The 21630-nt window shown below is 34.9% G+C and overlaps 2 protein-coding genes across 2 annotated transcripts; one reads left to right on the top strand and one right to left on the bottom strand.

Annotated features, from left to right (window-relative positions):
- Positions 1 to 138: 138 nt before the first annotated feature.
- Positions 139 to 5586, bottom strand: LOC145626325 (endoglucanase 12-like). The gene is made up of 4 exons (XM_081678753.1): positions 4949 to 5586; positions 1439 to 2344; positions 962 to 1134; positions 139 to 850 (listed from the first exon to the last, which is right to left on the bottom strand). The coding sequence occupies exons 1-4, from the start codon at positions 5373 to 5375 to the stop codon at positions 446 to 448; spliced, it is 1911 nt and encodes a 636-aa protein (XP_081534879.1). The 5' UTR covers positions 5376 to 5586; the 3' UTR covers positions 139 to 445.
- A 6724-nt stretch (positions 5587 to 12310) lies between these two features.
- Positions 12311 to 18307, top strand: LOC145628538 (conserved oligomeric Golgi complex subunit 1-like). Its single transcript, XM_081680861.1, has 6 exons — positions 12311 to 14724; positions 15042 to 15236; positions 15914 to 16182; positions 16297 to 16476; positions 16579 to 16753; positions 17534 to 18307. Exons 1-6 carry the CDS (start codon positions 12529 to 12531, stop codon positions 17693 to 17695), a joined length of 3177 nt encoding a protein of 1058 aa, XP_081536987.1. The 5' UTR covers positions 12311 to 12528; the 3' UTR covers positions 17696 to 18307.
- The last annotated feature ends 3323 nt before the right edge of the window (positions 18308 to 21630 follow it).

Genomic DNA, 21630 nt, shown 5'->3' with positions numbered 1-21630 from the left:
AAACTATGTTCATCACTCGATTTATTTATTTTTGTTTTGGTTTAGTACTTATTTTCAAAATATATAAAAATAATATATGCGTTGGTCTAGTCTAATGTAATTTAATTTATGAAATAAGCAAATATCTTATTACATAAGTTGAAATAAACACAGCCTTAGGCTATGTGGATAGATAGTATGATTTCGATTCAAGATTAACTCGGTAACTTTAGCCGAGTTTATACATACAAAATCGGTGTGCAAAACACTCAACTACAAAACATGAGACTTTTTCATGATAATCAAATAATTAACCCTCTCTAAGTCTCTAGTCTCTAGGTGTATGGACAAAGGGAAAAAATCCCTTTCTAGGATGTAAAACCCCTACCTCAAAAATCAATTACAAAATGAGATGAATTAAATTGACAACCTCTTTAATTTACACAATTTTTTTCTTTCAATGCTCTTAGGGCCTCCATGGTGCTGGTGGTGGTGGGGATGGAGTATAAAGCGGGGGAACACCGGAAAATATAAGGTTTCGGTCTACTCCAGTCACCCCACCGGTTGTAGTCAATGAGATTAGAGCCGCCACTAGACCGGCATTACCGGCCAACGTGGGCTCGGTGTAGCGGTCTAGTTGGCGGTTATCTTTGAATTTGTCAAAACGATCCGGCCCACCAACCATTGCCCCATCAATTGTGTTTGGGTTGGGCTTTTTGCTGTCCCTCCACTTGAACCCCCCTTTACAAGTGTATTTCTCCCCATTTTTGGGTATCGACGCGGCCCGATGGTGCACGTGCTTTGGGTACTTGTTTCCAAAGCCCACCACATAACTCATGTGCAATGGGTTCTTGCCCAAAATGTACTCAACCTGTTACAACCAGAAAATGGTTGTTACAATGAAAAATACTTTATATTATAAAAACAGCGCAAATTAGATCATGGACACATAGCGAATAAAAGAGTTAGACGTATTGGTTACCTGAGTTTGAGCAAAGTTACGAAGATCAGATTGACGAAGAAAATAAGGGCCACAATACCATCCAGGAACCCCAGTAGAGTCCATGTAATCTGCAAAGAGATTTGCCAAAAATGCTGTATTCGCTACGTATTGCAATGGCTTTGGTCCTCCTTTGTTCAGCACTATCAATCCTCCTGCGAAATTTATTCCCACACCACATTAATGACCAAACGAGGCTAATTGGCTAACTATTAATCGTTTAAATAATTGTAAACTTGTAATACAACGAATTGAAATTACTCTGATCTTATAAATGCATGCTAACCCAATTTCTCAATTCTTTGTTTTAGTCACTTTGCTAGCAAATCGCGAATAGTAAAAAATTCAATCAAACGACTATTTTTATCAAATACACAAAAACACTAATTATGTTTTAAGAAAAAACAGAATGTATATCTTGTAACAAATAATAAGGGACGTAGGGAGTAGTGTACATACCTCGAGTCCGGTTATAAACTTGAAATTGCTTAATATATGAGCACATATTAAGCTGTGTAACATTATGGTACTGCATCAAAGTCTGCTCATATGGAAAACCAGGATTCAAAAACATCCTAAACCTTGTCAACAACAACATTGCTGCAGGCAACTTGTTGTCCCAACTCAAGTAACTTGTGTTGGTGTTCATCATAAGCGCCTTTGCGTTTTTAGCAATCCCGGCATTAGTGGCCAAGGAAGCATAGCTATTGTTTCCGGTAGCATAATACAACCAAGTAGCACCCCACATGTACTCATCATAGTACCCTGTTGAATTATAGTACGGTGCAGCCCATTGGTTGTCGCGGCTATAAGGTGCTCTCTTGCCACCATCTCTAGCAAATCGAAACACAGTTTTTGCACCTTTGATTAGCTTCTTTGAGTATGCATTGTTGTCACGAAAGACAATAGAGGCTGCTGCTAAGGCTGCAGCCATTTCTCCACCTAGATCCGCCCCTGCATAGCATGTTTGCACGGGGCGATCATAGGCCATGTCCTCTGGCCTCTGCCAACATGTCACGTCGCTAGGGACTTTGGATCCGTTTTGTGCACCACCAACTTGGCTATAGATTTTGTCGATTTGGTCGGCGCTGCTGTTGAAGGTCTTGAGCAAGTAATCGGTACCCCATTTGATGAGGTCGCGAACATGATCATACTCATTGATGGCTTCGTACTTGTGTGGATATTCGATCACACTCCAACTTAGCATTGTCATTGCAAATGCCATAGGAAAATGGTACTTTGTGTTTTCTCCTGAATCATAATATCCCCCTACTAATCCTCCTTTAACATCGGTTAATTTTGATCCATCTTTTAATCCTGAATTTCCTCTCCATTTTATCCCATTATGCTTGGGCAATTTTCCAGCTGCAAAATCAATTACACACATGGTTCAAATCATCAAAGTTCGAGAGAGTAAAGGAAAGCGGCACATGGTTTTTTTTGGTCCGGATCCGGTATTTACGGGTCAGACACATTGAGAGTGAGAGGAACGGGTAAGGATCCCCAGCCTCAAAGGGTCTGTAGTGGGAATTGAACCCCCAACCTCAAGTTTGGAATGTGACAATAGAATTGTACCACTAGACCATGTTTAGCTTGGTATTAAGACGGTCCTAATTATGTTTTTTCTTCCTAACCAAAAAAAAAAAAAAATGGACGGCAGAAAATATGTTTTGTTAATGGTTGACTTTGCATGTATGAGGCAACATCTTCGTGACTATTAAAAATGTACATATTACATAACTAATTGATTATTAAATTAGATTGCAAAATGGGTGACATTATTGGTTATTTTCAACTGAAGAAAAATGGTTTTTCTAATTGAGGGTTTGATAGACGAAAAAGATGTAATCGTTGGAATATTATTTAATTATTTTTCAGAAACTCAACAAATCATGACATTTTATAGAACATTCCTAAGCTAGTTTGTTTTATATTCCAATCTTCGCGTGGAAGAATAACACCTACCCTACAAAAAGTTCACACTAAATTGTTACGAGTAACACCTACGATATCTCTTTTTAATTGCTTTTGTTAATGCCTTGTAATTAATCTTTGTTTTTACTTATACTCCGTATTAAAAGAAAAAAAATAATAATAAAAAAAAAAATAAGGTGATATCATGATTTCATGATCAATATTGATCAAGCATTTTTGTCTAACTTTCATTACACCTAAGCCTTCATATTATTTTTTAATTACAATCGTTTTAAGTTAAAGTACAATTTTTTTAAATGTGTTACTCCAATTTTGATAGTATATTTGATCATGTGCATTCTAGTCATAATTAAATTTCAAATATTAATAAAATTTGTACTCCGTAATAGATTATCATAATTCATAAATAACTCATACTTCGTATATAGACACAACTTGTTGCTAAAACGTAACGTCTTGAGAATGAAACCCAAAATGCCAAAATCATACACTTTTTTGTAACCAACAATAGGAAAAAAACAATATTAATAAATTAATTGTAAAAAATTTCCTTAGAACATGGATTAATCTCAAAACTAGTTATAAGGGACCCACACGGAGTTCAAATTCTAATTTGTCAATAGATATACGCAAACAAATCAAACTAACGCACGAGATTTATGTCAAAAAGTTGCATAACATCCTTTTGCACGACATAAAAGAAAGAAAACCCCGTTTTTTGAACTCCTTATATTATGGCATGTTCATGGATTATCGATAATGGACCACTAATTATGTATTACACGCCGATTTCATTTATTTTATGTAATAAATTATTAAAAAGTGTGTAAAATGGTTATTTTATCAAGAATATTAGCTCTCCTTTTTTCATCTAAAAAGATTCACCACTTGAAATTATCAAGATAAATTTATTGGTTTTTCACTTTCTTCAATTTTTCCTTTTGGTTTTTGACTTGGTTGGATAAAATAAAACTCATCAGACGGTCTGTTACAAGAATTTTACACTATGAGTCTATGATTAATATTCCTCTTGAATTACAATATTTTTGAATCAGAGAAAATTCTCCATATTTTCTAAAGAGATATTAATTTGAGAATGTATGTCAAAATCACGTGTTAATCGGTGTAATTAAGGTTTGATATTTCTAGTTTTAGTTATCTTATCCAACATAAGAACGTTTATTAGCATTTATTACAATTTACAAATACAATTTTCCTACGGAGTAAATAATTAACCAAAATTTTTAGCCAATTTATTACTCCCTCCGTCCCAAAAAGAATGACCCATTTGGCCAAAACTTAGTCCCAAGAAGAATGACCCATTTGCATTAAAACACCCACCAATTTGCTACAATATTTGTGCAAAATTAGCTTCCCCATATAAAAATTTGGTTTTCCATGTTATTTTATTACTTTCTCTCTCTATTTTTTTTTACAAACTCCATGTAAATTTATTTTTCCAATATACTTTTACTTCTTTTTACTTAACTTCCTTAATACCCGCGTAATCAACCCAAATGGGTCGTTCTTTATGGGACGGAGGGAGTACAATTTACAAATACATTTTCCTCCATAAAATAATTACAGAGTAAATAATTTCTTATAAATATTAAAGTTGGGTATTTAAAATGGGTAAATTCCCAAGATTGACATTGACTTTGGATAAGCTTTTTAAATTTTCGATGACTTTTTATCAGAGTAGCTGAGGCTTTTCATAAAATCTTCTTTTTCAGGAAAAATTTCTTAGAGCCAGTCTATTCATTCTTCAATCTTAGTTGTCCTTCTAAGTCCTAACATTAACATTCATTGAATCAAAAAACAAATTTTTATAAAAAAAAAATCTACATATTCCATAAAACTACACCCATTTATATAACTTTAAACCACAAAGATTTTCACATTAAATATAATCACACAAGAAATGAAACAAATTATATTAAAATTATTTACGCGTACTTTTTATAAAAAAAAAAAAAAAAAAAAAAAAAAAAAAAAAAAAAAAAAAAAAAACGAGTAAAGGAAGTAAGAACTTACATTTTTGGGCATTGAAGAAGAGGAGAGCCTTATGAAGGGCAATAGTGTAATTATCAGCAGGGGGAGGTCCACTTTTATGTTTAGGCAAAGATTTGGCTATAATAATAGGCATAGCAATAACAATGAAAGCAACCATAAATGACCAAAATGCCCATTTAAGAACTTTCTTGCTAACAATAATGCACCCCAAATCAACATACTTATTTTTCCTATTCTTACGACTTTGATCTTGTGGTGCTAATAACCAACTTTGTTGAACTTGATCTAATTCATGACTATTATTATTACCATTTATTTGTTCTTGGTATAATAAACTTGCTCTATCCCAATCTTCCATTTCTCTACTATTTTTGAATTGATCTTCCCCAATTTTTTGATCAATTCTTTGCACCTCATATGTCCCTCCCCACATGTTTGAACTATGCATTTTTTCCGAGTTTCGGAATAATTGACGTAGACAAGATTTGATCGATATATATATACCTGGTATCGAATACCACCCTCAAGACTTTAACCAACTAGAATATAACGACGATGGTTAATGTTTAAGGCATGGGTTGGAAGATAGATTGGAGAGGATAAGGGGGTGTATTGGAAAATGTTGAGGAAGAAGAGAATTGAAGCAAGAAAAATATTGTTTTTGGGTGTTTATATATATAGTACGAGAAAAATTGTTTAGGAAAGGAGGGATTTTATATTAGGGTGTAACGCGTAGGTTACAACTGGAGTAGAGAGAGAAGTAAAATGAGGAGTGAGAAAGTGTGAGAATTTATGTGTGAAAGTTTAGGAATGAATGTATGTGTCATGTTCTATTCATACTCCGTATTATTTTTTCAATTTTTTTTTTAATTTAATTTAATTTTTTTTTTTTTTTTTTTTTTTTTTTTTTTTTTGGGAGAAGAAATGGGTTGAAGTTTCTGGGGAGATAGTGACAATTGGAGAGAAGTGTCGGAGGAGTAAAGCTTACAACTACTCCCTAAACTTAGCCAAATGTTGCACTTTACTCACTAAACTCTTAAAAGTTGCAATTTACTTACTACTGGCTGGAGGTCATTTTTCAGGTAGTAACCTGATATAGCAGGTTAACTCCCTAAACTATTATACTAATAGGTAAACTCCCTAAACTTTGATAATTTTTAAAAATAATTTTTTAATTTAACAATTTAATCATACATTTGTAAGCTAATGGGAACTAACTAAATTTTTGACTTGGAAAAAAAATTATTTTTTCATTTTTTCTTTGCACTAGTTTGGTTCGTTTTTTTCGTTTTTTTTTTTAAATAAAATAAAATTAGATGATCCAATTAACATCATAGTAGAAAGAATGATTTACCAAATCAAACAATTAGGAATCATTGTTCTTCGAACAAGATGAGCATATTCATTGTGTGTCATTATATATCACATATTAATTAGTTTGGTTGTCTTTTCTTCAAAAAAAAAAAAATTGTTTGAATGTTTGATTTATTATACACATTAAACTCAACAAAATTTATAATTAGCAGACTTTAGTAGAGAACCTAGTACTAAAAATCCCTTATCACCTCCTTATAAAAAAAAAAAAAAACTCTCATTGTCGTATAGTAGTAGTAGTAGTAGTAGTACTACTACTACTACTACTACTACTACTATACAATCTGGGCCCCCACTCCTCTAGCTATTGCAAATCCTACCCTAGTGAAGATATGAGCTGCAGCACGAGCCCCAATGTCTTGCGTCGTCGAGAACCTTTGAATCCGCTTCAGTAACGCAACAGCCTCTTTCTCTAATTCCCTAAGCGAAGAAAAGGAGAAGGGAATGAAACCATATCCAATCGTCTGACATCGAGCTTCATACTTAACCCGCTTCCGATGAGCTGCATCAGCCACAACCCGCCCAGGAATGAAGTCAGATAGCCCTGACTGTGTCAAAGGAGAAGACCCTGTCAAATCAACACAGACATCGCGACCACGATCCCATGAATAAAGTAACACATCCGCGGGTCTGAGGGCCTCGTCGTTCCCTCCGGCCAACCCAATGTCAACCTCTTTTCTCGCTGAAATCCCAGAACGATAGCAAACATCAACAAGGGTATCCCGAACAACATTATGCCGATGTTTAATACCCACAATACCAGCACAAGACACTGCGTGATCACCGAAAATATCTCCAGCAAAAACCCTCAAACAAGCAGAGCACAACGTCGAGATAGAGAACAATGGTACACCCAACCGATAGGACAACACACATCGATAAGTCTTGGCGTTCATCGTCTGACCCAACCCTGAAATAGGAACCGCCCGAAGCCAAGCAGAGGTGTGATCACCTTGCTGTGATTTCCATAATGCTGATTGTCGAGGAGTTAAAGAATAAGCAGATTCTGCAGAAGCGGTAACCTTTGTGAAATATATATCTGCCAATTTCTTCATGAGTTTAGGGGCAGCGACCTCACTAGGATTACTCAAAATGTCAGACTCCACTATTCCATTAAACAGACTCAACGCATCCTCAAAGGCTCGTCCAAGACCAACAATGCCAGCATGCCGAAGAAGTTGTGTCTGCAACCCAGCAGACTGTAACCGAGAAGCAAGAAAAGCATAGTGACGAACATCACCTGCAGAATAAACACCAAGCCCTCCAAACGCAAATGGTAAGGTGGCAAGTCGCCACTGCCAATCACCAAACCCCGGCCCCGAAGCAGTAACAATACGCTCCATGGAAGATCGAAGAGCTGCATCAAAAGTGCGCTGAGCCACCTCAAAAGTACTAGGAGGACAAGTACGCAATGCAAAGTAGAGTTTTGAAACTCCAGTACATGCCCTAAGTAACAACAGCTCACACTGAGGATCATCGAGCATAGCGACCTTATCCATAAGGGCAATGGTCTTGGTCACCCTCTGCATCACAAGCTCACCACTAAAACCAGAATTGGAACTAGCGGGACCTCCAAGCAACCTAACACCACGCAAAGGTCGAGCAATATTAGGTGGAAAGACACCCACCAGCCTGCTTCGAGGGTCTTCTGTAGGCCAGAAAACTTCAGTTTTTTCCACATTAAGACATAACCCAGAACGAGGTCCTTCCTCCATAATCAACTGCAGAACTTGCCCCACCACCAAAGTGTCACCAATAATCGTGCCGTCATCTAAATACCAAGCCTGAAGACATACATCAAAAGTCTCTCTGATTTTACACACCAGGGGTTGTAAAACCAAAGAAAAAAGCAAAGGACCAAGGGGATCACCCTACTGCACCCCTTGAGATGACCATAAGGTTTGGTCCCCATAGTACAACCTGGCTGTGATAATTCGCCAGAAAATTGATCAAGAAACCACCCACAAAAGCCGCCTGAAATCCGCCCAAAAGCTGTCTGAAAACCACCCGTGAAACCACCTGAAATCCACCCAAAAGCCGCCTGAAATACCCCTGACTGAAAACCTCCCACCTGATCACACCTTACGCCAGAGATGATGTCGGAAAAAGGACTCGGAACTGCACCCAAACAGCCTGGAAAATCGCCCCTTAAACGCCTGAATTTTTGCCTGAAACCGCCTGAAAACAGAGCCACCACCGAGAAACTTCGCCGGACCTGCTAGGAAGATGAAACCACCGCCACAAGTTGCCTGAATTGCTGCCGGAAAACCGCTGGAAAATGAACGTGGAACCCCCCTAATCGCCCTAACCTAGAGAATTTTTGAATTTATTATTATTATTATTATTATTATTATTATTATTATTATTATTATTATTATTATTATTATTGTTGTTGTTGTTGTTGTTGTTGTTTTTGTAATGACTAGCAAATTAAAAATCATTTGAGGAAGTTTAGGGAGTTGTCTAAAAGTTTAGGGAGTTCTTGCATTTTACCTGTTATTGAAGGTCAAATCTCAAGTGAGTGAGTGATTTGCAACTTTTGAAAATTTAGTGAGTGATCTGCAACTTTGTGCAAAGTTTAGGGAGTAGTTGTGTAGTTTACTCAGTGTTGGAGTGTTTTAAATAAGAGTTGGGTGTTTTGAGGTAAACATGATTAATGAGGCTATTAGAGAGAGATTATGTTTGTTATGTTTGGTCAAATTTGCTTGGTTCTTAGTAATTCGATTTTAGTAAAGTTTAGTCTTAATAGTCTTTTTTAGTGTTTTCAAAATAATTTTCATTTCTAGTGACACATATACAATGTATTTTTTTGATTTTTGAAAATTTGAATTTTTTCCGTCTAAAAAAATATTTAAATTTTAATGTCATGAATATGGTTACTCACCATTAAATCAATAATAACCGTCTAACAAGATTTAGTTTAATGATGTACATATGCCATGCCAAGTAAAGAATTAATAAATTTGCCACGCAAAAGCCTTGATGATAAATTGTCTACTTGTATTGGCAATCTTGACCTATGACAAAAATCGTTGCACTATTTAGACAATTAATAAGTCATTACAGAATACTTAGCTTGTTAGGGTAGGGTGTTAGTCCAAAATTAACCTCTTATATCCAGGCAACTATTCCAAATCGCTAACTTAGTGAATCTTATATTCTGTACTTTGTTAGAGATTTAATAAGATTGAGGGCCTGTAGTTCTCATACGTTTATTTTCAGTTCAATTTAGTTCAGCTCTTAATTTCCTTCTCTTATAAAATATTCATTTTATTTCAGTTCATTTCAATTGATTTCAGTCTATTAGAACAGACCCTAAATAGTTACTTCGTTTTAATTGACAAACTCTTTTGTAACACAACTATACATTAGACAAGTCATTTTTGGGGAGTATATATTGCCAAAGTAGGATAGAAATCAGTATTTGACATGATGTAAGCACCAGCTGTGGCTTGGCTGGAATTTATACATGCATGTAGAATTTGGCCTAAAGTTTTGCTCATCTTTTTTATACAGGCTACGACCATGATCACATTTCTTCGTCATAGAAACTTCCTTAGGAGGCTGCGCATTTTTAAATTAATTAATTTAAATGCCATGCAAATATTTGTTATCAATATTATTATATTATATTCTTATTAAAGTCTTGACCAAAGATAATTATTGGCTAGCAATTTCTCATTTTCTTGGGTGGAACACTGTTATGTCACGAGACGAAATATGTCACATTATATTGTAATTAAAGTCATTTTAATCTACTACTTATTACACCCTAATGACCCTATAAATCTTATTCTACAATTGTCATATACTCGTAATAGTTTCATCGTCAAAGTAGTTACGATTTGGTAAAGGATATTTCATTAATATTTACGACAATGTAACTCTGTCAATTTCTGAGTTATTACATGATGCATATAAGAAATAATAAGATGGTTGAAATTTAAGAACGCCGAAATAAGTAAATAGTGGCAAATTTTATTTACGAGGTTAAGAATTGGTGTTTCTGATCTAGAGATCATAAATCATAATTATAGTAGTACTAAACACATGGACATGATATAAACATGTACTAATCCATGTGGGTCTTCATATAATGTTCCCTAAAGATAATGTTTTATGCATAAATTAATGGATGGTCAAAGGTTGTTTATTGTCATATTCATGCTAATATATATGCAAATATGCAATCATACATTATTTTGGTATAGGTTCATAATAAACATGTAGATCAAGCAGAGGTACAAAACAATTGTGTACTTTGTAATTATGAAGAATTATACTCCGTATCTTTATAGAAAAAGTCTTTACTTCTGCCAAACAAGAGCAATCTAATAATAAGACAATAAAATCGAAATCTGTAACATTAATCATACATAAATATATGGAATCAATTGAAGAGTATTTTTATCAAGAATTCATGATTATTTTGAGGAAATATGATTAATGTTTAAAGACTAAAGTTAGACCTACCAATTGGTCTTGTATGGACCCGGTCTACAATAAATTATTGTAGACCCAAAATTTGACACTTTCAAATAATATAATCACATTCTGGATGATATAATCACTTTTTTAGATTATATAATTATCTTTTTGTGGGTCATATTTTGATCTCATATTAAACTATTTAATGAGATTATATAATTATCTTTAGGATGATAAAATTTTAAAATCATCTTGATGTAATTTACTATTTGATACTTTTTATAATGATAAATTCACTTTTTGAGTGATACATTTACATAATAGTTTCAAGATGACATAATCACTTTTGTAATAATATAATCACATTTCGTATGATATAATCACATTCGTATGGTACACTAGAAGGTTGGGTCTACAATAAGTTATTGTAGACCGGGTCTATTCTAGTCTTAATATAGACCTTAAGGCTAAATATGTTAAAACCGGAAAAAATAGTTATAAGGTTTGTTTTCTTTTTGTTACGTTATACCTTATACGGAGTATGAACGTATTATTAAAATAAGTTAATAATGCCAATAGCGGTTAGTAATACATATATTAGCGTTGAACCAAGGAATAGCTTATGGAATACAAGTATATTATATATAAAGACATAGATCTGTTGACAATATTAAGGTGTAATAATATAATGTACTAGAATCAAATAATCAGTTTATAATGTTATACTAATACGCTTATAAGCATTAGTGGTGCTAGATCTGTAAATTTTTGAATTTTTAATTGATAAATTTCATATTGGGTGCATAATTATAAGGGTTTGAGCATTTGACTATTGAGGGAATACTGGAAAAAGTTAAAAATCATTAACTCAATAAAAATATTACAACCACCCAAAGTGGACATTTGATGACTTAAATAGCTAAATTGTAAGACTGAATTGAACTGTTTATGAGAGAAGGAAATAGGTTCGAAACTGAATTGAATTGAGCTGAACTAAATTGAACTGAACTAAACTTAAATTAAGCTGAAAAGAACAGTCCCTTAGTCTAGTTATAAATTCTCCAAAAGTGAAGGGCTGAAGGCTAATACCTGGTATCGAATACTCAAGTAACGGTGGAGGATGCATCTTTGAACATAAAATGTTCTTAAGACTTACAAGACTTTCCAAAAATGAAGGCTAATACACACTTTCTACAAATTTTAAGGGTTTTTTTTTTAAAAAAAATGAATTGAATTTTTAAGTGGACTCCCAATATATCAACTCATAACTCATAAGCACGTAATGACATACAAGTAAAATAATAATCAAAATTATACATTATTATATGTGCCAAATTGCCAATCAAAATATTTTATTTTATCAATTTTTTATTTTGGTAGTAGTCGATACCTATTATTTTCCTCATTCCCCATTTTCCCCAACAAATTCTAAATATAGAGTCCATACTCCATAGCCCATTCTTGCTAAAGTTGCTACATTCACTATCCACTTACATTCCAAGCCCATTTACCGACATAACCCACCCGTTTATAAAAATTCAAGTTTTTTACCTTTAAAAAAAAAAAGGAAAAAGAAAAATAAACTCTTTGAAATGAAGCAATCAAAAATGGAGTTCACTCTCTAATCTCAGATCATCCATTGAAATTCTCTCTCCTCTAAATCCCAATTTCACATCTAAATCCCTAATTTCCCACATTGTAATTCCAATTTAGGTTTTAAATGTCTTCATAATTTCCCCAATTCAGGGGTTTTCTCTCTCTCTCAAATCCATCACTCTGTAAAAACTCCCGGCAAAATCATGGGAGCTCCGTCGGAAAATCAATCGGCGGCAATGGCGGCGGGAACAGGGTTTCGTGAAGCTGAATCACTGTTTCGGGCGAAACCCGTTTCGGAGATCCGAAACGTGGAGTTGAATACCCGGAAGCAGATCGAAGACAAGAAGGAAGAACTTCGTCAGCTGATTGGGAATCGTTACAGAGATCTGATTGATTCGGCTGATTCAATTTTGTTGATGAAATCGTCTTGTGAGTCAATTTCTTCTAATATTCAATCGATCTCTGATTCAATTTTTTCGCTTTCTTCTGCCGTAAGTCCTAAGTTTTCGGCTAACCCTAACCCTAATCGAACTAAAATCTATGGCATTGCTAGTAGGGTTAAGTATTTGGTTGATACCCCAGAAAATATTTGGGGGTGTTTGGATGAATTTATGTTTTTGGAGGCTAGTGCTAGGTATATTAGAGCTAAATTGGTTTATCAAGGGTTGAATTTGGTGGGGCATGATGGGGGAAAGATTTTGAAGAAGAATTTTCCATTGTTGAATCATCAATGGCAGATTGTTGAGAGTTTTAAGGGTCAGATTTCGCAGAGGAGTCGAGAGAGGTTGTTGGTGATGTTGGACAAGGAAGAGAATGATGTTTGGAAGTTGCCAATTGGGGCATTTGCGGATGCTCTTGCTGGTGTCGCGATAATTGATGAGCTCGATCCTAAGCAGGCATTTGGGTTGTTTTTGGACTCTCGGAAGTCGTGGATTTTGCAAAAGTTGAGTAATTTTGATGGTAATGCTGTGGTTCCTGTTCTTTGTGAGGTAACTAGGATAATTCAGGTTACCATAGGTCATGTAGGGGAGATGTTTTTGCAAGTTTTGAATGATATGCCGTTGTTTTATAAAGTTATTTTGGAATCGCCGCCTGCTGCACAGTTATTTGGTGGGATTCTTAATCCTGATGAAGAGGTGAGATTGTGGAATGAGTTTAGGGATAAGTTGGAATCAATTATGGTGCTGCTTGATCGGGAGTTTATTGCAAAGGCTTGTTCAAGCTGGTTGAGGGAATGTGGGAGAGAAATTGTGAAAAAGATTGATGGGAGGTGTCTCATTGATGCGATTTCTAGTGGAGAAGAGCTCGCTTCGGCTGAGAAGCTTATACGGGAGACTATGGAAAGTAAAGATATTTTTGAAGGAAGCTTGGAGTGGTTGAAGAGTGTTTTTGGTTCTGATATTGAGCTTCCTTGGAGTAGGACTAGGGAACTTGTTTTAGAGGAGAGTGTGGACCTTTGGGATGAGATATTTGAGGATGCTTTTGTATCTAGAATGAAAGTTATTATTGAATCAGGATTCAATGATTTGACTGCTGCTGTAAATGTTACAGAGTCGATTCAAGCAGTTGGAAGCAATTTCGATGATAAAAGTGGCTTTGAAGCATATTTGAACAGATCCTCTGCTGACGGCGGAGTTTGGTTTGTTGAGCCAAATGCTAAAAAGTGTGGTGTTATCCCAAGCTTAAAGGCCTTACCTGAGGAATTTGACTTTGGCAGTTGCCTTAGTGCATATTTTGGGCCAGAAGCTAGCAAAATTAGGGATGCGGTAGATAGCTGCTGCAAAAGTGTGCTGGAAGACTTGCTATACGTTTTAGAATCTCCAAAAGCACCCTTGAGGTTGAAAGACCTGGCACCATATTTGCAAACTAAATGTTATGAAAGCATATCCACTATCCTGGTAGATTTGACAAATGAACTTGACAAATTACGTGCTGCCCTTGACAATGTAAAGAAGGGAAGCAAGCTTATGCCACCAGCCGCAATTATAGAGAGATCTCTTTTTGTTGGAAGGCTGTTGTTTGCCTTTCGAAACCACTCGAAGCACATCCCAGTGGTGTTAGGTTCACCAAGAGTTTGGGCAAATGAAGCCGTAGCTTCAAATTCAGAGACATTTTCTTCTGTTTCAAGAACCTCGAGGATTTCTTTGGACTCTTTAACACCTGGTAGCCCAAAGCCATTGCTCAATAACTCTAAAAGACAAATGTCACTTACTGTTTCTGCTTTGTTTGGAGCAACTGACAGTACAAGTCCAAAACTTGAAGAACTCACAAGCAGTATGAGAGACCTCTCTATTGCAGCTCATGGTTTGTGGATCTCATGGGTATCTGATGAGCTTGCAAGTATCCTCTCGAAGGATCTCAGAGTAGACGATGCCCTATTAGCCACAATTCCATTGCGAGTAAGTCAGTTCTGTCGAAGTCTTTGTGCCAGATTTCCTGTGAATCGATTAGTCCTGATGTTAGCCTCACAGATCTGTCTCGCCTTTTATGTATTCTTATAATTCATTTTTCATAATTTCAAATTACTCTTCCACATACGGGTTCCAGTTGTATGGAAATATTTAAATGTTAAAAGTTAAAACTGCTCTATCAACATTCATTATGCATATGAGAAAATAATATCATTTTGGAACCCTGCTCTGTATTTCTTTAAGCTAATTTTCTCTCTGATGGGCTATCAGAGGCTAACTGTTGGACTTCTTTTGATTCTTGTTAGGGCTGGGAAGAGGTAGTAGTTAAGCAAGACCAATCAAGTGAAGGCGAGTCAGACATGAAAATATTGCTTCCATCCATGCCTTCTTTGTATATTTGTTCTTTTTTATTCAGAGCATGTGAAGAAGTTCATCGCATTGGAGGCCATGTTCTGGATAAGACTATTCTGCAGCAATTTGCGAAGAGGCTCCTGGAAAAGGTACGTGTTTATCAGCTGTGAAAATAAAATCATCTGGCCTCCCTTTAGTATGTTAGATTGTTAATTATTTCTACTTTCATAGTATGTGATTGTTAGACCCTGATAGCTCCACTATTAAGCAATGATGATGACACTAATAATATTGACAATTTGACTTAATTATCTAATATACCAATTTGAAGTTTTTGCAAAAGAGACTATGTCTCTGACTATTATGTGACTATCGGTGCAAGGCCTAGGTTTTTCGCCGTTTTCTTGCCATTTTCTTGGACATGAGTGTGCTAATATTTAAGGGGGTTGTTCTTGAGCTATTAATCAGCAAACTGAGAGAATGTCTCCACTCTCCAATATTAATATTGTCAGTTTTTCTCCTTGTGGGATACCTCCAAAATTTAGCTGCATGTCAACTATATTTTGACCAAATCTGAGTTTATGAACAAATTATTTGAGTTTTATGGTCAATACTCAATAGTGTGATCAAATTTGCTCTGAGTCTTAAGACTTGATGGAATATATTTTCTGCCTTGATTTGTTTCATAATTTTGATAATTGAATAAATTGGTACCAAGTACTAGTTTTTAATAGCTTTTTTTTTTTTTTGGATTTAACTCTTGGGATAACATCTATTCTGTTGTTTTCTTCCTTTTTTCCTTACAAATTGGAATGTTCTCATCTAGGTTATTGGACTTTATAGCGACCTTGTAGCTAATGGAGTGCAAATATCTGAGAAAGGAGTTCTTCAAGTTCTGTTAGACTTGAGATTTGCTGGTGATGTTCTTTCTGGATATGATTCCACTTTAAATGATGGATTATTAAAAAGTCCATCTACCAAATATAGTTACAGGAGGAAGCCAGATAAGAGCACAGCCAAGTCAGCTACTAGAGAGCGTATTGATGATCTAATCAACCGCTTTTCACAAAGGCTGGATCCAATTGATTGGCAAACGTAAATGCTCTACTACTGTGTTATCTAATTTATACTTACACATTGTTGTGTAACAGCGAGTTCTTAGAATCTCTCTTAAAGTATCTCATGCACTTTTCTGGAATTCTTATGTAGGTATGAGCCATACCTTTGGGAAAATGAGAGACAGTCTTACTTAAGACACGCAGTCCTCTTTGGCTTCTTTGTTCAACTTAATCGCTTGTATACTGATACTGTTCAGAAACTCCCTACCAATTCAGAGTCTAATATAATGAGATGCTCTACTGTTCCGCGATTCAAATACCTTCCCATCAGGTTTGCTATGTTTGAATGTCAATTGTCTGATTCTGCACTGTTACACGTCTTACACTCAAGCAAAGCATTGTCCTTATGATCTTAACTCTTTTTTTGCTGCAGTACACCTGCTTTGTCTTCCAGGGCTGCGACTAAGTCACCTATTCGGACTTCTTCTGATGATGTATCATCAAGAAGTCCATGGTCTCATACAAACGGGGAGTTCTCACAGAAGGCTCTCTTGGATGACAACTCAGGCTTTGGAGTAGCAGCCCCATTTTTGAAGTCTGTCATGTCGGTAAGTATTTCTATTAACCAGCATTTGAGGACTGTCTTAGTTTAATCTAGCCTGGCGTATCTGATTCTCTGGTCTAAAGTTGATCAAGCCTCTATTTTGAATTTTTGAGAAGCCAGTTCTGATCAGTGAACGTTTCTCATCCCATTTGGAAATCATGTGGCATATAATTTTGATTGTTTCTCATAAGTCTATTCCTTTGCTCCTTTGAGAGAGGAAATTATACCATCTGCATACAATTAACTTAACGTGAGATATTAATCAGCCAATTTTGCTTGATCAAGGGGTGTACTTACAGACTATGTTACTCGGACTCTTTCATTTACCTCACGTGTCCGTGTCGACACGACTCGTGTCGGTGACACTTGGACACTTCATTTTTAACTAAAAACACAGTTTTTTTCAAGAAAATGGGCGAGTCCGATACTTGGACACCCGTGTCTAATTGGACACTTCATCTGAGTCCAAGTAACATAGCTTACAGAGCATATGGATGTTTTCTGTATGAATTTGCTTTTGTTCTAGCTCAACATATTTTTCAAAACGTGAATTTCTTGCATTTCCAAAGTGATTAGCATATACGCTAAGTTGAATAGCAAGCTCCTGGCATTCCACATCTTTGTCAGGTGATCTGTTTCTTTATATGCCTACGTGCATAGTAACTATTGTCGCCCATCTCATTATACTATCGGCTAAGATTAGTGGTTAGTTTTGTGAAGGTTGGTTCTATGGAGCTTTTTGTGAAAACTATGACAATGGATGTAACCTGTTTACATTTACCAGGTTGGGACTAGATTTGGAGAGGGCACATTTAAGTTGGGTTCAATGCTATCAGATGCACGCTTCAAGGATAAGTCATCTGCTTCGATGTCATTTGGCGATATTTTACCAGTCCAAGCTGCAGGCCTCCTCTCATCATTCACTGCCACCAGATCTGACTCTTAAATGAGAATCAGAACCATGAATGTTTTTCTTTACCAAAAGGGCTTCGTGTCTTCTTCTGAGAGAGAATCATGACAGGCCTCTATGGTTTGATCAAGTGTTTTTTCATCGGTATACATGTAGCAAAATACGACTGTATGTAGATTGCTTCCATCACATGTTTGAGCACAAGGAAATATTGTGACGCCGGCTATCACCAGGAATGAAACTATGCTGTATTTGGAAGTTGGTTTTGCTCCACTTACGATTGATTGTACAGTGAATGTTCAAAAGGGAAAGTGGATTCTACCAGATATATCAATTGGCAAGGCTATGAAATCAACATCATTTCTGGTTAGTTCTGTTGAAGTTGGTTCTGGTCAAAAGCTTGATATAGTTGCTGTATCTTTTCTTTAGCGTCTGGACCTGTATTTTACTTTCAATGTGGTAATTTATCTCAAGCTCAGATGACAATACCGTTGGTGGTGCTCCCTTTCCTCTATGAACAAGTATTTTACTTGCCTATTCATAGTAGTATTAAGTCGATGAATGGTGAAGGCAGCCTTTGTATACCAAAAGCGAATTATAGTCTGCTGTAAAACTGTAATGTTAGATTATAGAAATTTTTAGTGTCAATTTTGATTCATAGCTGAATGTTTGTAAATTGAACAGTAACAAATATAGATGATTCAATTGCCTGTTTTCTCGCAATGCCTGATTAGATTAATTTGTCATTGTTTTTCATGGGAAATTTAGAAAGTTTATTCAGTATGTGGAGCTTTGTTCTGGGTTGCTGTTCTTGAAAAGTTCTTTGCGCTGCTGGTATACTCGCAACTGCATAGGACTTTTCAAGAACTGTCTGCACAAGGATCACCCATTGCTTCAAGCAAGAACATACGGCGTAGTAATCTGGCTATAAGGAGCTGTTGATCATTTGTGCAATTGCAGTAGTTGATGAAAATCTTTACATTTTGTTCCGGTTTATGTACACATTTACAAGCATCATGATCCAAGACTGGAAAATGATCTAAAGCCAATCAACTTATGAACTTACACAAGTCCAGCAACAAAATTGTGGCCTACAAATGCAGTCTCAAGTCTCAACTTAAAAATTGGGCCTCTCTACCACCAACCCCCAAATTATTTCAGCAAAATATAAACAATAACCTCATAAGTTACAATGAGTACTCCAAGGTTATTATTACTTCGGCTCTTTCACTAAACCTCTGGGTCACCTGGGAAAATTTTCGAATATTACGATTAAACCTCGGGGTCACCTTGGAAAAATTTCAAATATTAATATTAAACCTCAGGGTCACCTCGAAAATTTTTCGAATATTACAATTAAACCTCAGGGTTCTCGGAAAATCGAGAATATGATGAAGGTAGTTGTTACATGTGTACGGAAAAATGATTTGCCGACTATATCTTACTAGCTTCAAAACTGAAATTAAATTTTAAAAATATAATAAAAAGAGGTTTGAAAAACAACAAATAATGATAAAATAGTGGATGTAGAATACATTGCTTGAATAGTACTCTGCGTGGTTGAGCTGCATTCTCAAAGAAAACAGCTTGCAAAAAAAAAAAAAAAAATCAACTATTTATAAAATAACTACAAATATATCAAACAAAATGAGCATAGTATTAGTATAATTATTTAAGTTGGACTGCCCAGTGGTATAAGTTCCATGCATGCATGTATGACTAAAATGATCCATGTTTTAATAAATAGTTCACGTGTGTTAGTTTCTACTTCTTATTTGTCAACACAATTAATTAATTACAGAAACATCCTCTTAATTTTTAGACAGTTCGATCTTAAATTTGTATGTATATGAAGATCATTAACTAAGGTCTCTACTCCCCATAGATATGGTAGGTATCCTTGAGACCTTGACCCTTAGCTTCTACGATTTGCTCTCTCGCTAACATGGAAATTTCGTAGCGCCTTGTCTTATAAGAGAAAATACAAGTTTATCTTCGTGATTAACAAAAAAGCGTTTATCTGGTGGTATTTTTGTAAATAAATAAAAAAAAAACTTTTGTCAAATGTGGACCCTGCTAATGTTGATTTATTTACAAAAATGTCATGCTGACTGGGATTCTCTATTGATTTATTTACAGAACTGCCACTAGATAAATGTTTTTTTGTTTTATGACCTGGGGCTCCCTTGTCTTATAATACTCTCTCCATTACAATTTCAAAATGAACAAATTTTCATTACAATTTCCTAAAGCTTGAATTTATATTCCTAACATTTAGATATATTTAATTATTATTTATATTAGGCTACTAGGTACAGAGTAATTTTTTTTATCTCTTCTATATATCCTTATCTTCGTGGTATATATAACAATAAAATACTTACTTTGTTAAGTTAGCTTAGACGCTTAGTATAGCAATTCAAGCATAAATCGGGACAATTATAAATTACTCCGCAGTACTCTCTCTGTCGCTAAAAAAAAATCTTCATATTTTAGCTTTTTTTACATGACAATCACCGTCTAAACAAGATAATTTTTTATTTTTTTTAAAGGGTACTATTATACACAAAAATTTGAATGTAATAGTAGAAGAAAGTGACAAAGCATAAGAAGCCAGAAACTAGAAAGTTGGGTAACATAACATAACATCAACTCATTCTTTGCAATGTATGTAGTCAAAGTCAACATGCCTTTTTTCTGCGTGGCCAGTCCAAGAGATTGAATTTTGAATGCAATATTTCAAAGTAGTGTGTTGCTTACATTTCCACAGTATCTTTGATTCATTCTCTTTATTTCTCAATTATTCTTAGCTTTTTAATGTTAGCACCCATTCTTTTAATGCAACATTAATCAATAAGGAGTATCACATTTATCATACTCAATCTCATAAGTAAATACTCCATATAATTAACATCTTAACCTGCTAAAAGTCATATATATATACTCCGTCTATAATTCATTATTAGTTTGACCATGATTTTAATTACTTACCGGTATTTTTGAAATAGTTACACTTGATCTCTTGTCATTAGACAAGAATAAATACGATTTGATTTCTTGTGAGACACAGTTGACAAAATATCAATCCAGTTGTCACAATTATTGTACGGAATTAAACTACTATAATACGTAATTGAATTCACATTAACTTAACCTTGTAATCAAATGTGAACATACTTATTTAACTACATAGTAAAAATCAAAAATCATTAAGAAAAAAATGTTTAGTACAAATTCATGGAGGTAGAAGTAAGGAAGAGGGGGACAAAAGGGATGTATTTAAGGAAAAGAGAGAGAATAATAATAAATTGAAAGAGAGAACATACACCTGTCATCCCCCTCGTGTTGTTCCTTTCTTTATTTATTTTTTTAAAAAAAAAATTATTAAAATTAAATTAAAATTTTTTATAAAAAAAATGAAAAAAAAATTGTAGAAAAGCGTGCTATTATAACTCCAAGACATATAGAGTAGCTCTTAGGGGAAAAAAGATCAGAAAGCACATTCAAACATTTATATATAAAGAAAGATGTATTTTCTGAAAGACTTGATTTGATTTGATTTATTCTTATTTACCAAATTGACAGAGAAATATGCTATACACTTATGATGAAAGGTCAAGATTTGATCGATGTGTCACTTCAATTCTACACCCCCTTTTTTATGAGAATACTCGAATTTTTGCCAGGGTTTAAATTTTGTCTTGGCTACATCCCATTTAATGCTCTTCCATTGTCTTGCCTATATCCCACCAATCCTCCATCCTTTTATTTTATTTTTATCTTTTCCCTTAATTTCGAATATATATACACACGGTTATACAGATGACTCGAACATTTATAAATAGTTATTGAGAGGATTTGGACACACTTAATTCGAATAATATCCACAAATAGTTACTGAGATAATTTGGACACACACTTAAGAGTACGTTTTCGAGATTTATTAGAATTAGGTTAGAGTATGCCAAGTG

The sequence above is a fragment of the Chenopodium album genome, chromosome 4 (assembly GCF_948465745.1).
Source record: "Chenopodium album chromosome 4, dcCheAlbu1.1, whole genome shotgun sequence".
NCBI lineage: Eukaryota > Viridiplantae > Streptophyta > Magnoliopsida > Caryophyllales > Amaranthaceae > Chenopodium > Chenopodium album.
This window is presented reverse-complemented; position numbering and strand designations above follow the sequence as displayed.